The following is a 20,947-nucleotide window of genomic DNA, read 5'->3' as shown; positions in this document are numbered from 1 at the left end:
ACATTCTAATATGTATTTGCATGTTACATTTTTTTAATAAGAATTGTGTTAGGAGGATATCAATTTGCAAAAGAGAGGTTAACACTTGTTTTCTTTAGCTGATATCTAGAAATAAGGTGACCCAAAACCTACAGGAAAGGATTCTGACAATGTTTCTTCGCTTTGGAGTATTTGTAATTTCGAGTCTGGCTGAAATAAATGCTGTGGGATGGACGTTGCCAACATGACAACTGAATACTCTGTCTCTTATCCTCTTTTTATTAATAAATCAGTTTTTCAGACCTCTTAATGAAATCCAGCCTTATGTGTATGTCATTTAGCTCCTTTAATACAGTGGAAATGGAAACAAGTATTTAGCACCATGTGATTTTCAGTATTAATTCACTCAGATTCTCCCTGTACTTGTGCAACTTTTAGACATGTGCATATTCTAATTTTGTCTGTTGAGCTCATATATTCATACTCCTATTTTTAAGTAAAATTATAGTTGTTCATTTATTTCTGGCACAGCAGAATGTACAAAGTGGGAAGGGGTCCATTCCAGAATGTTGAGTTTCACTTCTTGATTACTAAATGTACTAAAGTTGCTATGTTTTATTCAGAGTCCTGCAGAAACTGATCTGAAATGAAAACATTAAACTTGGAAATAGATCCTGTGATCTGAGTCCTACAATCTTTAGGCTATACAATAGCAGAATTATCCCTCAATAATGGCAGGAAGACTGCACAAAAAGGACACCGTCAACCTACTGATCTTGTAAAAAAAAAAAATCCATTAAAAGGCAAATGTCTGTAGTTAAAACAGAAAAGTTTTTTTCTTCCAAATTACAGCTCCTAAAGTAGCTCAACTTTGCAGCTAAAATAAAATGATTTAATCCAACACCACATGAAAGGAGAATGCCAGCAATTAAGTCAGACTAGAAAGCTTTGTTAGTGATGGAATGCCTGGCTGGAGCTTGCCCTCTGAGGCTTTACAAGGGAAACAGTCATTTATTTAGGCAATCACTTGAAAAATACAAAAGAAATAAACTGATAATGGATTGGTACTTCAGGGGAACCAAAGGCTTTTAATAAAACTGCTTTGGACCACCCTCCTCCTCCTAAATATTTAGCTCTCTGAAATGTAACCTTCCAGTAACCTTGCTGGGATGCACGGCACTGTGATTCACCAGGACACCCTCATTCTTCTCTTTTCAGGCTCCTGCTCACATGGCCATAGGCAGTGCCAGAATGGCAAGTGTTACAGACCAGAACAAAGCTGTGATTTTGAAGACAACTGTGGGGATAATACAGACGAGAGTGAATGCGGAACTTCCTGCACCTTTGAGAATGGCAGATGTGGCTGGCAAAATTCCCTGGCTGACAATTTTAACTGGGTGCTAGGGGTCAGCTTGCCTCAAAGTCTAAGACCTCCCAAGGACCACACGCTTGGAAATAGAACTGGTATGTTGTCAGTTCACAAATAAGGTAAAATTGTCTTCATGAAACGTCTCATACGTTCACGGGCAGCTGGGGAGTTCTAAAATCTCTGATCAGGCTGTCATTTTTAATGAATTAGATGTATTACAATATAAAAATATTAATTACCATTGTGCAGTAACTTTAATTTGAGAAAATTGAATCTTAGTTGTTTCTCATATGAGTCAGGTAAGATAATTTGATACTTGTCTGGAGAGATGCATTTGGTCTGGCTGCAATTTGCAAGGGTGAGTTAGCTCAGCTCTGAGATCCATCCACTGGGTCCCACTCCTCCAGAGCTTGAGGTCATTTTCAGGAAGCTTACAGTTTCCCATAGTGACTATTCATACTTTAATTTTATATAATGTTAAAAAAATAAATTTAAATAAACAAAGCTCCTTTGTTAGTGCGTCTCCTGGTTTGTTTTGGCCAAAGCACTCAGTTATCTGCTCTTGTTCTTGCTACAAGCTCTGTACTTTCCTACTTTGCTTTTGAAGGTCCTATAGCTCAGACAAAGATATTACCAAAGCTGAGGTCAGAACTGACCTTAAATTGAAATATTCACAGCAGAGTTGCACAAAGGCATGACAGTAATTGTTGAATGTTTATAAATGGCTGAAGGACAAAACTCAATAAACTTCAAAATATGTAGGAAAAACGTTAATTTGCATTGTCGAGTAATATGTATCTTAAAAGTATTATCACAAATACACCACTACACTTGTTAAATATATGCTTACTTCAGGGAAAAAGCAAATTTCTTGTCCCATAATACCATGGCAAACATCTATGGTCATATCTGAGCCAGAGATTTGTCAAAGTTAGAATGAGCCCATTTGTTTATGCATTACCAAGTGAAGTAAGTTTTTTCTTGCCTAATTCATATGCAAACATTGGTAGATGTGCAATTATATTTTTTGTGTTATTTATAATGCATTTTTGTTTATGTGAAATACACATTTCTTATTTGTACAAAGGAAAAAGATGAATTTGAACACTTGGGAGAATTTTTTACGCTTCTGATTAAAAATAAAGATGGAAGACTCAAGGACTGTATCAGTGTTGAAAAATATTAACTCTAGGCATCTTTTTTGCAATTTCCTCTAACTAAATAATTTATATGTTCATTAATATTCATACAGAATAAAAATGACCAAAGGTAATATGAACCATTAGGGATACCTAGTGGTTTATAAATTCGTAAATGTTTCTTTCTTGTTTCACAAGTTTTTATATAGTGTGGCTTTAGTGTGAAGATTACCTTTCAGGGGACTTTATCCTGAAATTTATCATGATGTGGCTATTGTGTGATGTATTGTCAGAATTGCAGCTACTGCAGTTCAGCAGGGACATGTAATCAAAGTAGCTGGAAAAAGTGGAAGTGTTTCCACTCTTCTACACAAGCCCATCCAAATCTTAAGCCGCTACCACCAGTTTATTCCTGATGTAAGAAATCCACAAGGAATAGGAATTGGTGATGTTTTCTCCTGAGCTGAGGTTGACTAGTATGAGACCTATGAGAGAAGTGTTCTTCATATGTCTCTGCGTTTACTTTGCTGAGTTGAGGAATCTAATTTGAAAATGTAAAACATTTTTTTCAGTAACACATCATTTAATTTCAGGACATTTCCTGTATCTTGAGGCCACTGCAATAAGCCTTATAAATGAAAAAGCCCATGTGAAGAGTTCCATGTGGAAAGAATCAAGTGGGGCTTGTGTGATGAGCTTCTGGTACTTCAAGTCATCAAAAGCCATGGGACACATTCAGGTTCTGATTAAGGTAACAAAAATTTCCTTTTTCTTTTGAATGTATTAAACCCATAAGGGTGTCCGTGCTCCCGCAGAGTGCTTCAGCATTGTGACATTCTGTTGTTTAGCTGACAGACTGGAAGAGCTCCCACGCACCTCCTGCTTCTGTGCTGGCTTTTATTACTCCTGTCTCTTAAAAATGCTTTTAGCACTTCTCTTCCAAGAGAAGCGTCTCTGAAAAGCCAAAGAAAATATTTTAAAATTCTCTTTTTATTTCCCCCTCTTCACGTGTAGTATCTTTCTCTTTGATTTTCTCCATGTAAAGCTATTGCCATATTTTGCTGACATCCCTATTTGTATTTATCAGTATACAGACCTACTGTTCTGATGGGATGAGACACAAAAAGAAAATTACCAGCATGAACAAAGTGAGAATGAAATTCAAAAATATGACTGCATTAAATAATTTCTATTTTTTATATAAACGGGTACTGAATACACAATTTTATTTAGAAATTTTTTTTTCACTAAATGTGAGATGACCAAAAATTATTTTAAAAGACTATCTAGTTATTAATTTGCAAGTGAAAACTGAGACATTTGTAAAAAAATTTGGCTGTTCCTCTGCTGTGAATTAAAAAGGATTGTAAAAACATTTTTGAAATCATAACATGGGTCAGAGTAAAAATTAATTTTTATTAGAAATTGTAGAAATTGTTCATCCCTGTGCATCTCTTTTGGTTATTCAAGTATAAATCACGGTGCAATTTATTTGCCATATGTCTGTTAACTTCGCTTCCTACAATATCTCTAATAATGTCTTGTGAACTGAATTAAAGTTTCTGTTTTATTTCCAATGCATACGTTGGCTGACTTAACTTTAAATGATAAATTATATTTTTTCATTGAAAACAAATCATTAAAAATTATTTCTCCAATATTCTGGATAATATAAAAATAATTTTAAAGTCTGAAAGATAAAAAATTTCAACAGGCTTCAGTATCTGGAGATAGAACCTAGGATATGTCTGCCTGGAATATAAACACAATGAACCCTTTGACAGGCATTGGGAGATTTTTTTCACTAATTAGTCCAAACACCTACAAATAACAGTAAACCACTCAACAAGTAACTGTATAGTTATTGAGATGTTTTTATACAGCTCTTTTTCCCAGAGAGGCTCAAATTTGTAAAGGAGGCAAGTAGATTAAAGAAAAATAATATTTTTCTTTTCAATATAACTTTCAGTTGTTAATGTATTAAAAAATGAAAACAAAAATGGATCCCACTGTATAAAATATATTCCATTGCATAAAAAGAATGCAAAAGTAAATATTTATCTTAACTCAAATGTCAGAATATGTTCTCATTTCATTACTGCACTGTAAGCATTTTAGGATTGTTTAATTTTAGTTAAATGCTAACTTCTAAACTAACTTTGGTGGAAAATAATGACTAGCAGCATTGGGCATGTGTGACTGGTTTGTGTGTCACTGTTGTTTGTGTCCAGTAATTATTTTTTCCACTCTCAGAATGGTGGAAAATTGGTAAAAAATTAAACAAAGTAGTTTTATTTTTTTTTCCATATTAACCTGAGCAAGATTATTCTAGATAGTTATCCCTATCATAATAGCCTATAGAAATTATTTTCTGCACTAAGATTCAAATATATGAGTTTTGAATTTCCATAAGACTATGGAATTTTCTCTATGACAATCAATAATTTTTTTCTAGGCTTTGAGAATATTCTTTATGTTGTTTCTATGTTTTATTCTCATTCCTCTGAGACATTGCCCTCTTTTTATATTCACCTTATTTTATTATCATAATAAACTTTCAAGACTATTTTTATGTTATTTTAAACCCCCATCACCAGGGATTTTAAAGATATTTTTAAAGGCAGTGTGAATAGAATACGTTTGAGTCATGACTTGTTCTTTTTTATTCTTTTAATGAAAGTAAGAATTCTACCTGGAGATAGGAAAAATTATTCTCATCATTGTACCTGGGATTTTTTGCAGATCAACTTAATTTCATCTGTTATGCTGCTTATAAGGACCCATAAGCCTGTATTTTAATTGGAGTTTCTATGTAACAGTGTCAGTAAGAATAAAATCTAATAACACGCTACATAGTCATGGGAAGTCACACTGAAGCTTCTCCTGCTCGTTCAAACTGCAATACTGAGATATGTACACCAGATTGAGTATCCCTTGATTTAAAGTCAATGTTAGTGATATCAGGTCTCTAGGTGGTGTTTAGTTGAAAATAAAAAGAAAATAAAAGATGAGATGATCTGGGAAGGTAATTACCATCTCTAGTTTAAAAATTTAGCAAACTGTCTCTGGCTGAAGTCATTCCATCCACTGAAATTTTAACTGAGAGTGAAGACTCTATATGCAACAGAGAAGCATTGAACAATAAGATGAGGAAATACTTTAGAGAGGCAGAATGAGGAAAAATATTCTCTTCTTCCAGAATTTTCACAGTGGAACAAAAATGACAATCAAATGTAAAAAAACATTTTTAGAAAAATCATAGTTCATGGTATACATCAGTGTCTTTTCTTAATATATGCATTGCTTGTCCACTTTCATGAAGTCTATATCTACTATACTACTAAAATGGTATCTCAGATTATGAGATAAACAACAGCTAGGAATAAAATTAAAATATATAAAAAAAGGTACTATAGTGAAACATGAACTTTTTTTGTTAAAGTTTACAGCTGGGGGAAATCAATACATTTTCCTAATGGAATTTCTCTGAAGTCCCTTTTGTTTTGATTTTTTTTTCTTGAAATTGTACTGCATATTCTTTGAAGAAAACTGTCTGTATATAGACTAATAATAATAATAATAATAATCCAGGCAAAATGATGGGCTGTTGAACTAGCTGCAAACATATAGCATTCTCCAAACTGACCCCGTCAATATTTATGTAAACAAAAGATATTGACAGTGCAGCTGTTTATGAAGACTGAATTATCCAGCTCACCACTCATCTAAATTCGAATGACGAAGTTTTTGATAGCCGTGTAAAAGAAAACAGAGCATTCCCCAAAGAGACCTGGATATAACTAATCAAAACTTTTTCCACTGAGATTTTGAGACATTCTAGACTTGACTGTGGCAGTTGTAAGAGAATACCGTCCATTGTAGGAGATATTTCAAAAATCAAGTGCAGCACGTTCACTGTGCCTGTTTTAGTGTTGATTGTGGGGCATCTCAGCAGCATTCTGTTTATTTTATGAGTCAGAAGAAACTGGTTTTAACATGCTCATGCAGAGGCAAGCAAGAATTATTAAGTGAAAGGGATAATACATGTCATTATTCTGCTGATCTAAAATAAGCTTTCTACTCCCGCTGAAGTTGTCTCTGCCATTGAAAAAAAAAAAGCAAGTCCTAGGTATCATGGAAGGAAGTCAGCAACAAAGGACAAAACCATTTGTTGAAAATATTTTTTTGTAGTATCAGTGTTAATTTCTTTTGCATATAGATATTTTAATTTAAAAAGCTAATTTAGGATCTAGTATAGTTAGGGGAAGATTCTTTCAAGGAGTTGAAACAAGCCTCCAAAAACAAATATGCAGATGAATAATGAAGGTGAAACCTGTCATTAGTAACTCCCTCTACTGACTGTGACAAGGCCAATACACACAGGATCTCATTAGGAAGTTCCAGTGGACCTTCCCCAGGCATTTAATTGATTCCATCCCATTACGAATGAGCAAAGACAGAAGGATATTCAGGAAAAGAAGTCCTGACCAGTGCATGACAAGTGAAGCAGGGCCCCATTTGCACAGTGGCAGCAGCAGCCTGACCTGGCCAAGGCAGCTGGAGCCAGCAGCCAGGCTCCTGCAGCTGCTCAGGGCTGCTGCAGCACACACCTTGTCACCTGGCTGCTGCCTCTCAGCCAAAGCTGGAAGCCATCACAGCTGTTCCCTTGGTCCCAGCTGTTCCCTTGTTATTGCTTTTAACCTGTCTAATGCAGAGAGGAGAGGGTTAGTCATGGAGAAATGTATGGCTTAGCAGGTGCCACAGCTCAGGTATAGATGACTACAGTGGATTTTCTAATTCCCTGGTTAGTTTTAATGGAGCTAAATTTTGCTATCCCAGGCTGTGGACATGAAAATCTGCAGCAGAGGTTCTGCAGATGCCAGCTGGTATATTCTGGATATTTGTATTTGTAGGATTAAGCAGCTTGAAGTGATATTTTCACAAATCAATATAATTTACTCCACTTCTATGGGAAGTCACTCAAGAATAAGACTTAAGGAGATTTCTACCTCAAGCATAAAATAGAATGTGTATTCTACATTGATTCTTCTCACTGCCTGCATGAAAAACAATCAACCCCTCACATTAATACAGAAGTTAGAGACTGTGTTGGGTTCAGGTAGCCCTCAAAGCAAATTATCTGACCTCCATGAAACTGGAGGAAAAAAATGAGTTTTCAAAGATTTGCTTGAATGTTTTACTTGAGTTTGCTGAATTTTAAATCATGCTCCAAAAATGCAGGCTCTCAGTAGATTTAATAAACATAGACATAAGGTTTATTTTGTTGACAAAATTAAGTTATTAGCAAAATTCTTTGACAGCAAAGAGTAAATTTTCCTAGTATTTAGTTCCACGTAGCAGCATAGTGATAATGACTTTTATTTAATGAGTATCTACAACTCTCAAAAGAGCCCAATTTTAAATTATTTACTCCCATTATTGACTTGTGAACTGTTATTAAAACTTGTGTTTGAGTCAATAAAACATCATCTGACTAATGAGTAAGAGAATATTAGTCCCAAGAGTTCTGAAAGTAATCAGTGGAGATACTGTGAAATACAGTATTACTTGTCAAGAGTAACTTTTATGGCATCTTTACTTCCCAGGGCAAGAAATTTTTTTGTTTGTATTTCCTGAATCTCAAACAGCATTTTTCATCTTTTTGGACATTGTTGCAGTGTTGTTTTAGGCCTGATTTTGACACAATGACATAAACATATTTCCAAGCAAATTGAGAATGAGACACTGATTAAGTAGAAATAAGTCAGTTTTCACTGAAAGCATAATTTTTCAAAAAGAGTTTACATTGAAGGCACAAACAAATACGCAGAATTATAGGTAAATGCAGATACCATTCAGTGTGTTTTATTTCCCCAGATGAGTACATTAGGAAGTTATTTCCATCTTCTTATGGCCAGTTACTGGAAGAATGTTATTCATTATATTCCTATACTGCAACCAGATGTAAGCATTCTTTACAAAGGCTTGGTGAGAGAGAGTAATATATTTGAACATTCTTTGAAGGAGAAAAAGTATTTTAAAGAAGAGTTAAAGAATTATTCTTGTATTTTGGCATCTTTTTCATGAAGATAAGAAGTTTATCAGAGGATTTGTGACCTACAATAACTGTTTTTCTAGAAGCACGTGTAAATGAAATTGTTCATATGTGAATTATTAGGATTTTTTTTTCCTTAAAATTGTTTGAGAACTTGACTTCTTCCTCACTTAAGAGGCGAGAGTTATAAAACCAGGCAATGTGACAGATTTAGAGTGATGCACACAGACTCATTGAAGCAACTCAGCAGTATCCTGCAACATTCCACCTGGAGTCACAAGCCATGTGTCTCAGGGCTAGTACCACTCTCCTAATTTCTACCTCTGCCTAGCACCAAATAGCAGAATGTGGGCATAGATAAAAAATGCACTTTTGGTCTCCTCCAGACTGCTCATCTCCCTAGTGTTGTTTCACTGAACCCATTCCTTAAGCCAGAGATCTCTGGGAGTGATTTACTTTATTGATTTGTCATCTTATAAACTCATAGAGTGCTATCACATTGCTGCTTTTTGGCATATGAGACTAAAGTGACTCTGGGATCTTTGATAATCAGACATATTTTGGTTTTTTCTAACACTTTTCAGGGCACACATTCAACATGAAAGCAGTGATTTGAATGGGTCTCAGGGCAGAGTTCTTTGAAGGAGCATAGAGCTGCTGTTTAATGATTTTTACTGCAGCAACAGACATCAAAATCAGATCTTTTTATAATAACTGTGGAACTAGCATAGGGCTTTTTCTGAATGACAGCCTCTGGGTATAACCTTGGGCTTTGAGCATTTACCACACCTCTTTTTCTAAAGAATTCAGAAATTTAATTAACTTTTTGAGGTAATAAATAATGCAAGATGTAACCTTGTGCCTGCTGATACCTTTTACAAAGCATTAAGCATTGATCAGATCTAAAATCCCAAGACAGTATCTAATTTTCCTGATCAACAACCCCACTCGGAAAAATCTCCCCAGATTTCTAACAAATGTTCTAAGAAAAAACTTGAACATTTCTAAAAGCTCCATTTGGCCTCAGAAAAGGTGGAAGACCTTTCTTTTTTCCCTTTTTTCATTCTCATCTCTTTTTACATGCCAAAGCCCTTTGGTCTTCCAATTAGAAAAATGGGTTTCTATTATTTTCAAATAAAAACTGAACTGAGCAGATGTTATAGTGTGAAACTGCATCAAGTTCAAATGTAGCACTAGCACTCATCATTCAGAACACTTATCTGTTACAGGTTTTGTATTCCCTTAATGCACTTTTATTTTTAATTCATAGATCAGTTTTAGTGTCCTGAAGATCAAGATAGTCCTTGATCTTTGGCAGGCTTGCAGTATCAAGTTGTAGTGTGCTTAAAATTACTTTGATTAATCAATAAGGGTTCTTAACATAAGAGTATCATTTCTATCCTTGCAGACTTTTTTTCAGTTTCTGACCTTCAGCTGTGAGTCCTCATTAGCCTCAGGGAAAAAAACCAAAAACAACAAAACAGCAACAACAACAAAAAACCCCACCCCAAAACCAGAACCCAAACCGAAAACAAACAAGACAAAACAAACTAAAAACCCAAACAAACAAATAAAAACCCTCAAAAACATCTGAAACCAGCTGTGTTTCTCTATTTTCCATGATTTATTTCACAAAGGTGGGAGGATCTGATTCTGGTAATTTCCTGTGAGAGTCTGACTAGGAATTTTTTAGTACACATCTTTATGACTGTAATGATCTCTGCGTGCATTTGTTTGTAGGTTGACCCCATAGCACTAAGTAGAATTGTCTTATCATTGCATGCACTAACATCCAAGAGGGTTGTGCATTATTTGCAGCAGAGAATAATAGTGTCAGTACAGTGGGAGCTTTGAGAGACACCAGTTTCTTCCCATCAACTTTCCATAACTCGGTGACTTCATGGTGCTTGCTGGTGAAAGGGTCATTGCAGGTCAGAGATTATTTTTCCTGCCCACTTGTGGAAATCCCATAGTCCATTCCTAGCAGTTTCTCATCTTTGTAGACTCAGTTCTTCCAATAGGTCTTTCTCTTCAGTTATATGCCTCAGGTTCCCAGCTTCCCTCAGCACTTCCCAATATTTCTCATTTTTTTGTAACTTATTTTTTGCAAGGTTTGCCAGGCCATATCTGCAAAATTAAAAAAAAAAAAAAAATCAGGAAGCTCAAATAAGGATTTTTAAACTGCTTGCAAACCTGAAGAAACCATGTTAATATGATCTTCTGTTTAAATTCATGAAGTCATGAGAGATGACACAGTAATACTACTAAAATCAGGAGTTGCAGATCATTTGGATAAAGACTGGAATATGTGGGTGCAGCTGTGTGGTCTTCAGGGTATATTTGATTTTGCCTTCAGCAGGAGCACAAAATGAAGAAGATGAACAATAAGAATTGCATTTGTTAGCTCCCATATACCAGGTTAGTAAAGGGCCTTAATCTGTGTTCCTAATTTTTCTTCAGCTCCAGATGTTGAGATGATATGGGAAGCTTGTGGGGTTTTTGTCTGTTTTTTTAAAAAAATAAATCTTTATTGTAAGTATGGACCTTATGGAATTAAAAAGGAAGGAGAGTTGTTTAATTTTTAGTTGTAATGCTGGGCTGTAATAGGAACCAGGAATAACTGGGTGTAATCAAAATATGAGCATTTTCTTAGCAGAATTGGGATTTTGTTTTCTAAGGAGAAAAAAAAAAAACCACCAAAAAAACCCCACAAAAAACCCCACCAAAAAGCAAAAACAAAACAGCAACTAAAAAAAATCCCACAATGTACCAAACAAACAAACAAACAAAAACCCAAAACCTTTGAGACTGTATCTATCAAAACAAGACACGGATGCTTTTCAGATTTTCATGCTAAATGAAAACTATGAACACAACTTTTGTGCTTAATTTTCAATTTCATACAAGAGAAAAACAATCCTTAGAATGGAAAGCATTCTTCTTTGTCGGGTAACAGTCATTGAATAAAAATGCAATGCTATATTTTAAACTTGTTTTAATTCTAACACTTAGAATAGGAAAACAGAAGCGTGGTGAACAAAAAAGTGCAAGTAACCTTATTTTTATTTCCTTTCAAGATCATCTCTTTTCTCTAAACCATTAGATGTCACCACACCTTTCTTATTATAAGGATAGGATAAGTTTTTATAACACAGGTCCCATTTTATTATTAATAACTTAAATTATTATTTGGTATCCAATTTTATGGATGTCAATTTCTCTTTCACTGAAATGTGAGAAGAAACAGAAGTTGTGGAAAGGTCATATGAAACCACAGTGGAAAATTAGGCTAATGCAATTGTATAACTTATTTTATGTACTTAACTTCTCATTTTATTGGAAACTGTGTTTTACTGTTTGACATTACAGTAGACCAGGCACTCAATCTATATTTGGCTGAATCAATACCTCAAGGCACAAAGGTGAAGCATCTTTCAGCTTTTAAATCGTTTGCTTACACTTGTTTCCTGTACATTTATATATCTCATTTAGGCATCTGAATAAAGTGCTTCTTCTTTTAAGTGACAGAATGATAAAGCTACTCTGCCATTCATGCCATTAAAATCTTCAGCCTACATTTAGAGGTTATTTGGTCTTCCCCTCAGCACCTCACTGTTGCATTCCACACTTTCACTGAATAGCACAGCTCTAGTATATTACTGTTTTCCAGATTAATTTAGTTTGATCTGCATGGAAGAAAAACTTTGTTAAATAAGACTTCCAGTGTGATCCAGAAGAGGTGCTATTTAAATTTTGATACATGAGGCATCTAATTCATTTCATTGATCAGCGAACACTAGAAGACTCTTGTTATTTATGACACAGAAATGTCATTAGACATGAGGGATTCTGCAGTGCACAACATTATTCTGAGCATTTTGACAGTGTGATTCAGTTCAGAATTGTGTTCAGTGAGAGTTCAGAAGGAGTATGTTATCAAAAAGTTTATTAGCAGTCAAAAATTATTTAAGTTTATTTCCATCTCTTTAACACTATATGCACTAGCTCTATTCTTCAAGAGTTACTAAAAGAATGAGACTTTTGCTTTTTTTTCTTTTCCCAGTCTAGATGTTTTAGGAGTATGTGGGCTATGGAAAGGGATTAAGAACTAATGAAAATCTTCCCCTCACTCACTAGCTGCGCATTATTTAATCTTAGACTTTTCCTTAGTTAAAAGTATAGTCTGTTAAAGCCAGTATATCTGGAATTTAATCTCTATAAAAATTGCAGTTCCCCGCTTCCAAATTGTACCAAGACTTGTTGCACAGAGAAATGAGGTGTTTCTTCAGGTTGGATCTGAAATCTTTTTGACAAAAATTATGCAGTAAGATTCTTTTAAAGATACCAAATGTCTAGAAAAGTGAAATGTTAAAGAGTTTGGCAAGAGAATTTTCACTCTATGTAGTTGAAAACCTGAATAGTTTTAAAAATAATATCCACAGAAAATGTGGTCATATAAGAAAGGTAGAGATGACCATGGGAGAGGACCAAATTATGAACAACATGATAAATGATAATAAAATACCCTAAAGCATACCACTTAATTTTCTGAGTATGCTAATCTAACTGCTACAAATTTTATGCAGAGGATGGCCTTGCTATAGATACTTCTTAAACATCATCTTGAATGATCCCTTTCCAAGCTGACAAGATGAGATTGAATTTCTACTGTAGAAGTGGTAAGGAAGATATATTCTTCCACAAATCCCTTTGAGTTTTCTTATTTTTGGTTGTTTTGTCACTTAGTGCTTATATTTTTCTTTAATTTGCCTTTTTTAGTGTTGCAATATTTCCTCAGTTCACATTAAAAGGTTTATACTCTTCTGATAATTAGCTTTGTGCTTATTTGCTGCAGGGAATAAATCCATTTAGAAAATGCAGACAAAATTCTGCACTATCTTCAGGATCTAAGGAAAAAGTGAAGAAGTGGAACCAGAGAATCGAGGTTATCACAGCTACTGAAACTATAAACCAGAAGTGGGTAATATAATAGTTGCTGCACTGGGGGGAAAAACATAGAAAGAGCTCTGAGGAATCTTAATTGCAAGCAAAAAATAATGGAAGAGAAAAAAGTGCCACTGAATTTCCTGCTCTACCTTAGTTTTATTCGTATTTGTTTGACAGGTTGAAAGGTGTTACTAATTATCTTATACCTATTGAAGTATGGCTTACATGTGTTCCCATCTTTGGTTTTAGAACAGTCATCCTGCCTTTCTCTGGAAAATTATGTCTGTTACCACAGGAAAGACCTCTTAAAAATAGATCTCTGCACTTTCTCCAGCAGGGAGATTTTTTTTCATAAGAAATATGTTAAGGTCACAGGACTTGCTTTTAAAATGCAATTTGTCCCAGTCTGGGTGGCATTCCTATTACTTAAACTTACAGATGCCCCCAGAGCAGCCACTGCTGCAGTCACTTTTGCCTCTCTTTGTCCATGGTGGGCTTTTTCTTCCCATGTCAAAGGGAATCTTCAGTAAGATTTGTCTCTGTCATTGTAGAGCAATTTGTCATTGTAGAGCAAGCATCTGTAAGAGGAAAGGTGGCTGTTACTTTACAGCTTCCTGTAGTCTTGTACCTGTATGTAGTACCCTTCAGTAAACAGTGTTGGGTACCATCAGGAATGTCCCGGGATAAATATTTGAGTTTGGAATATTTCAGTAAATGTTGTCACATACTTATGTAAATTTTTATATCTGTGCTGGCAAGGCAAACACCAAGATCTCGCGAATATTTCTGCAAATTTTTGTCTTTACATCCCTACCACACTATGTATATTTACATATTTATAACTTCATTTGTCCTTCAGCATACTAGGTGGTGGCCATTGGATAGAGAAATGCTTTAGCATAGGAATATCTGTCAGTTGTTAGAGCCCTCAATTTGTACATAATGTATTTCATAACTGCAGATTAAAAAAATTAATCAAATATCTGGTTCCTTGGCATTGTCTAATAAATAAATAGTCTTATCCGTTAGATGTTATAGAGACAGAACTTAAACATTTCTCTTGAAGACGTCTCATTTGTCCAGGATCAATTCAGTGAAGCTTAAAATACTTAATTGAGCTTTGACTATATAAAGAACTTCCTATTTTTCAGCCTCAGTGTTTTGAGTCCCCTGAGGCTGTCCAGTTCATCTAATATACAAGAGGATCTGTTCTATATTTCTACAAGCCCAAAAGCCATAATCCAGTTGAAAAGAATATTCCAATAGAATACAAATAGGCTGTATAGTAGATGTCACAAAGAAAGAAATACAGTTATATCCCAAAGAACATCCCACTGCATCAAAGTAGGAATGACACCTGGCTGAAATTAATCACTCTCTCATACATCTGAAAAAGCATATGATGCACTTTGATGATTAATAGGGAATATTCATGCCAATCCTTGTCCTGTAGATTTGTCACTTTGAAGAAGTGACAGATTAAATATTTATTAAAACCTTGAAAGTTTAAATGGCAGTGTACAAGGATTAAGAATTACTATTTTCAGTCTTAAGATTTATTACTAGTATTTTAATTATATTGTCCTGTATGAAGGAACCTTACTTTTCCTGAATATGTTTTGTTTACATCAGTACTTCATTTTCCTTTATTTTAACATATTTTATTTTATTTTTCTCTCAGCAGAACTCCTGTAAAGATGTTTTCCCACTTCTTCCACTCTGTATTATACAGAAAATCAAGATGATATTAGTAGTGAATTGCCAAATTGAAATATTAACTAAAACAAACAAAATCTCTGGAAGATTCCAGATGCTTTGTTCAGCTGAATTTTGTTAGCCTTGGAGCTTTTATTTTACAAGGCTGTGATAATGCTTTGATTCTTCATGCACATATCTTCACATTTTGAAGAGCTGAGAGGACTTTCACACAGAGTGATTCCATAATTCCCAGGTTTTGGGACTGAACTTGTAAACACTGTGACACTGTAAATAGAATAATTCTGACCTTAGCAAGTATCTGTCAAAGTGTCAGAGGAGAAAACTTTTCCTGCCAGCACAGCTTCTGCCTGCCCACTGTGTCACTCAAACAGTACTTTGATCCATGACTCATGAAAGGAAAGGTCCTTCACCATCCTTTTTCTTCAAAAGGCCACCACCTTTTTCTCCAAAACTCACTTGAGGAGTGAGTTTTACCCATGTCCCAGTTTCACTGTGCCCATTCATACACACAGATTTTCCAAGACACTCAGGGAGCTCTGCCCTGCCATTGCCCTTCCTGGTGGGTGCTCTGAGGTCATGGATGTCACCACTGGTTCTAGAGTTATTAGGGCTGTGCACTTCTACTTGGAAAACAATTTTGTATTCCTTCTCTCAGTCTGTATCTAAACTGGTAAAGGAAAAAATCAATGGGAAATAAAAAAAAAAGAAAGAAAAAAATTTAAAAGATGAGTTAAAGATGCATAAAAAGCACAGAAATTTAATATGCGACTTTTGCCTCCCATCTTTCATATGGTATTCAAAGTATTCCCTATAGGAGGAAAAACATGACAGACTTGAGGCTGCCTCTTGTCTGCAAATAACTTTTTATGATCTTGATTCATACATAAACTGTTCTGTTACATCTATTACTCTATATGCTCTGCATTTGTTTAGGCAGCACATAGAACTAAAGGGTTTGCTTTTATTTTTTAATCCATGGAATCTATAATTGCACAGCATTTAGCACACTGCCCTTCTTTGTCACCATGGAGCATTGTAACAAGGATCTTAGAGTTGTAACTGATTATTTCTCCTTCAAGCTTTGCTTTTCCAAAAAAAAAAAAAAAATTGCAGTTGCCTCAGCTCTGAGATGGGAATATTCCAAAGAGACCTGCAAAATGTGATTAAAAAAAGGTGCAAAAAAGTTTGAGACCAAACAGAACGAAGTTCTAGTCTCCTTGAAATGCTAATGGTCTTACAAAGCAGCTTTGATGTGTACTGTTATTTAGCCTTAGCAATAGAACTGAAGGAGAAAAATGTAATCCAAACAATCAAAATTGTATCCCTTAAGCTACCTAAAATTCAAAATCAAACAAAGGTGGATTATGACAGGAAATGAAGAAGAAATATATGAACTTGAGAATAAAGAAGGGCTGAGAGGACTAGGAAATGAGGAGAGGAAGAAGTAGTACCAAAAACTTAATGAATCCTCTTTTACAGTGAGTTGCTTTATTTCTCTCTTCTAATTGGTAAGGATAGCATGGAAATGAAGATATATTTTTAAGATCCTAAGCACATAAAAGTATATTTGATGGAAATACTACAATGGGAATGTAAAGGGATGCAAATGTCAGAAAAGTTTTCTTGGTCATAAATGAAAACTGGCTAAACTGATACCTGTTAGATTTAATAGTTGTGACAGTATTAATCAAAGTTATAAGAAAGTGAAATATACAGAATAGTTTAAAGAAAAGCAATAAATTATTCTTGCCTACTTAATATAGATTTACAAAATAAGAGGGTTTAAAGAATAACTTAATCTTTTTTTTTTTATGAATTATTTGTCATTCCTTGTAATGAGTATCTGCTTGAAACAGAGTGCTGTCTCTGGATGAATTGCCAATCACTTTCTATCAAAGCATCTTTTAAACAGAATTTTCTCAACTCAGCACTTAGAACAATTAAAAAAGAAGAGGCTTACTATTTCAGTATTTTATTTCTAGAAATATTGCAAGTTCTGGCACCCATGGTAGGGTGAGGTGTTGATGCCTTTTGATGGTCTAGAGGAATTCACTGAGATTCCAGAATTCCAAACAAAACTGGTGTATTTAAAAAAAAAATAATTTCATCTGTGGTACACTTTTATTTGTCTAGCTTTTTTTCATTAGAATGCGTGGGGTTTTTTGCTCAAATGTGTAATCCTTTATTATAGTGATGTTAATTTAGGAAATGAAAATTGGGGAAAAGGTATTTCAGAGAATGGAATTAATCTTAAAACTTTACACGAAGGAGGAAATTAAAGGAGTGTCTGGATGGGTTTTGTCATTAACTCTTATTATGAAAACCTACTGAGACTAATACACACAGACTGTAATAAAAGGCTTGAAAGCTGAAATATCACTATTTCATCTTGCTGTTTTCCTTCTTTCTATAATGCATTGTGAAAATTCAATTTTGTGTGATTTTTTAAAAATTGTCCTTAAAATTGGAGCAAATTCTCATGCATGCTGATGTACATAGGTAGCATATATGTTGCCTGTATAAAATAATTTCTCCAATATGGCATTTGATCAGCTTCATGTTTCCTTTTTGAGTGTCTTTTATTAAAGACAGAGACATTAACATGCCTGGTCCCTGCTATAATATAAGACAGAAAATTTTGAGATATTTAATGCATTCTTTTCATTGCTGTGAGTCATGAATTTTCATTGAAGTTACTGGAGCTTGAGGAAGCTCATCAGTATCATGTTCCTAAAGTAAAAATCATCCTGTTGCATTCTTGTCCCTAATTTGTTCCTGCCTTTTGGAAGCATTACTCCGTAGATTCTTGCAGTTCTCTTGTCTGCTGTTTTTATGTTATTTCTTCATTTCTGCTCCCTCAATTTGCTGAAAAATTCAGAATCCCATAGCATGCATCCTGCAGCATCCTTCAGTTTAGTGATGAAAGATAAATCTTAAGGTCTCTTCCTACATTGAAATTGTTTCTATTTGTCTCAGAGCTATTCTAGGAAGACTCAATAATTTTGGAGTTATATGTTTAATGCAGAGCTTCAGCGTTCAGATAATTAGCAGCAACTTTCTAAATGTAATGGTAATATTAACCACAAGAAATATTTAATAAGAGCGACAAATTTTCAAAACATTAGCTAAGGCAGAGTAATAAATAATTACTACTGCGCCCAGATTTTCCTACATTATTAAAAACAACATGTAGAAGTGTTTTGTTTGTTTTGTTTGCATACACTTACCAACCTTACTCATAAAATGTCAAATATGTGCCTTTCCCTGAAATAAGGCAGCTGAGTTATTTTAACTAGGGCTGTTGCAAAGCACCACTGAGCTGTTTGTATTGAATTGTTGTCAGGCTCGTGATTGACAGGTGTGCCAGAGGATGCAAGTGCTGGCTCATAACTCACATCTTCATGGCCTCATTGGCTGCTCTCATTTTCTCTTCATGTCACTGTGAAGGAGAGATAGAAGTGAGAAAAGTAAAATACGAGGAAACAAAGAAAATAGGGGGGAGGATCAGAAAGAAAATGTTAGCTTGAATTTTAAGTCTTGGATGAACAAATCTTGACTTCAGTTCATTTTTTGACTCATTTAAATATGTTTGGTAATTTGATACTCCTGACCATTTAGCTCATGTAGAGGTTTTGTTTGCTTGAATGAAATATGAAATCAAATTCTTTATGATTAATTTACTGTTTTCAAGTAAAACATGGAATTTTTAAGAGAAAATCAGTGAGAAAAAAAAATAGAATCTCTCTTATTTTGAATATAACATCAGATGAAGGAGACACAATATTTATTTTTTTCAAGAGATTTTGCTCTACAGCATCACTCCTCAGCTTCATTTTACTTTAATGCACTTTTCTTTCAAGCTACGTATGAGAGACTTAAGTCTAGGAAGTGAGATTGTTATGCTAGTATTTTTTGTACTGCAGTGCAGAGGTAGCATCAGCCCAGATCTGTAAGAGAGGTGCTCAGAACCTTCTCCAAATAGGACTCAGTCTCAAGCAATGAAACTGAAGTAAGTAGATAGATGATATTAGAAGTGTCAGCAAATATATTAATTGTTCTGTGACTTGGGGAAATAAAAATTCATGGACAAGGTCTTTAAATTATGGACAAATAAGGAAAAGCTTTTCCTCCTACTGCCTTCTGTTTGTTTGATGTGCCTGTAAAACTCAGGACTGCACTCTACTCCTTGCTGAAAAAAGCATGGAAGGAACAGAGCTCGTCATGGAATATTTTTATTTTAAGTACTTTAATATCTTAAATATTAGAAGGAATATTTTAAAACAGCTTTATCAGCCATGAGAAGACTTTAATAATGTTACTACACCAAGGAAAATAAAACTTCGTTAAAACCAGGTTTATTAATTAGCTTTATTTGCATACTATGAAAATACATTTCATTCTAAACCAAGAGTAAATGCCTGAAAAGTAAAGTGCCCTCCTGAAAGATTCTTGTAAAACAGAGGGATAGCAATGCATCTAAAACTAGAGATGAGAACAGTGACAGTTAGTCACATTATGCTCATTCTCTACTATTTTCCTGTGCTTTGTATAACATACATCATCTTTAAAAGATTCTGGATCATCAAAGTTTGTCAGGAAGATAGGTTTTCAAAGCAACCTGAAAGCAGAGTAGTAATGGGGTTTTTTTCTAATTTTTTATAAAAGTATGGGAAAAGAGTCATGCTTCTCTAAAAAGTCTGAAAGGTGCTGTAGAAAGGGGGAGTCTTTTGATATAGTGAATCTCAAAAGTATTTTTAAGGTATTAATAACAATCAGTTAATGGTTTTTTGATTAATCATTTGAAAATATTCTGTCTCTGATTAAAAAGCCCTCAAGTATATTTTGTTTGAAGAGTCCAGGAATATTTAACAAATGTTTTCATTGCCTCCATCCATTTGGTAAGCTCTGCTTCATTTCCTGTGGCTCTGCTGAAATAAATATCTGATGGGAACGAACCAGGAAAAATTTTGAACCCAGCTTGGAATATGAATAGAAGGAGAGGTGTAGATCAAGAACAAAAGCTGTGTTTCATTGCTGTTTCACTCCAGATGTAACTAGAAAAATTGCCTCATAGAATAATCTTAATAATTACATCTGGAATACTTACTGTATTGCTCTGAAAGGAAGTGCATTCACAGAAAGTTTCTTTGCAACATATTGTAATGGAAAATCATACACTCCCTGTGCATGCTTTGGAGTCAGCTTCCAATACTGTTCTGACTGCTAGAAATGTAGTCTTGAGAAAAATGGTGGCCTCTGATGGATAAAAAAAATATTAAAGCCAGCCACAAAAATAAAAGGAATTCTGAGACAAAAAGAAATCCTTCCTCTCCTTTATTCTTACTACCCCCAGGTGAATTAATGAGGATATTGAGCCTAATAAGTTGTACCTTCCCCCTTGAAGTACTCAAAAAAGGCTGTAAGCACCTTAGATTGTCCTTCAGATGAAGACAAGCATGAGGACGATTCTGAATTGCAATGGAACGAAATCATTATGAAAGAATTCCCCTCAGACCATCTGAAAGCAGATAAAAATCCTCTGAATGTGAATATGAATTTTCCGATAGGGCAAGGCATAAAGACCCTCAGATCTAAAGAGGTTGTGGCCTTAGAAGTAGTTCTGCCATTTTCTGAGAGTGCTTATTATTCAGCATGATGTGCCAGTGGAAGACTCGGACCCACTGCTGTAAATCAATGTAAAAAGATGCCCTTTAATGTCAAGTGTTCCTTAATGATGGC

The 20,947-nt window shown here is 34.6% G+C and overlaps 1 protein-coding gene across 1 annotated transcript in view; it reads left to right on the top strand.

Moving 5' to 3' along the window:
- Positions 1-20,947, top strand: part of MALRD1 (MAM and LDL receptor class A domain containing 1) — a 236,579-nt gene that overhangs the window by 118,584 nt on the left and 97,048 nt on the right. The window contains exons 26-27 of the mRNA XM_062500144.1: positions 1,198-1,443; positions 3,081-3,238. Coding sequence (XP_062356128.1) covers positions 1,198-1,443; positions 3,081-3,238 — 404 coding nt within the window. The remainder of the gene's footprint in view (positions 1-1,197; positions 1,444-3,080; positions 3,239-20,947) is intronic.

Source organism: Cinclus cinclus, chromosome 1, assembly GCF_963662255.1.
Source record: "Cinclus cinclus chromosome 1, bCinCin1.1, whole genome shotgun sequence".
Lineage (NCBI taxonomy): Eukaryota > Metazoa > Chordata > Aves > Passeriformes > Cinclidae > Cinclus > Cinclus cinclus.
This window is presented reverse-complemented; position numbering and strand designations above follow the sequence as displayed.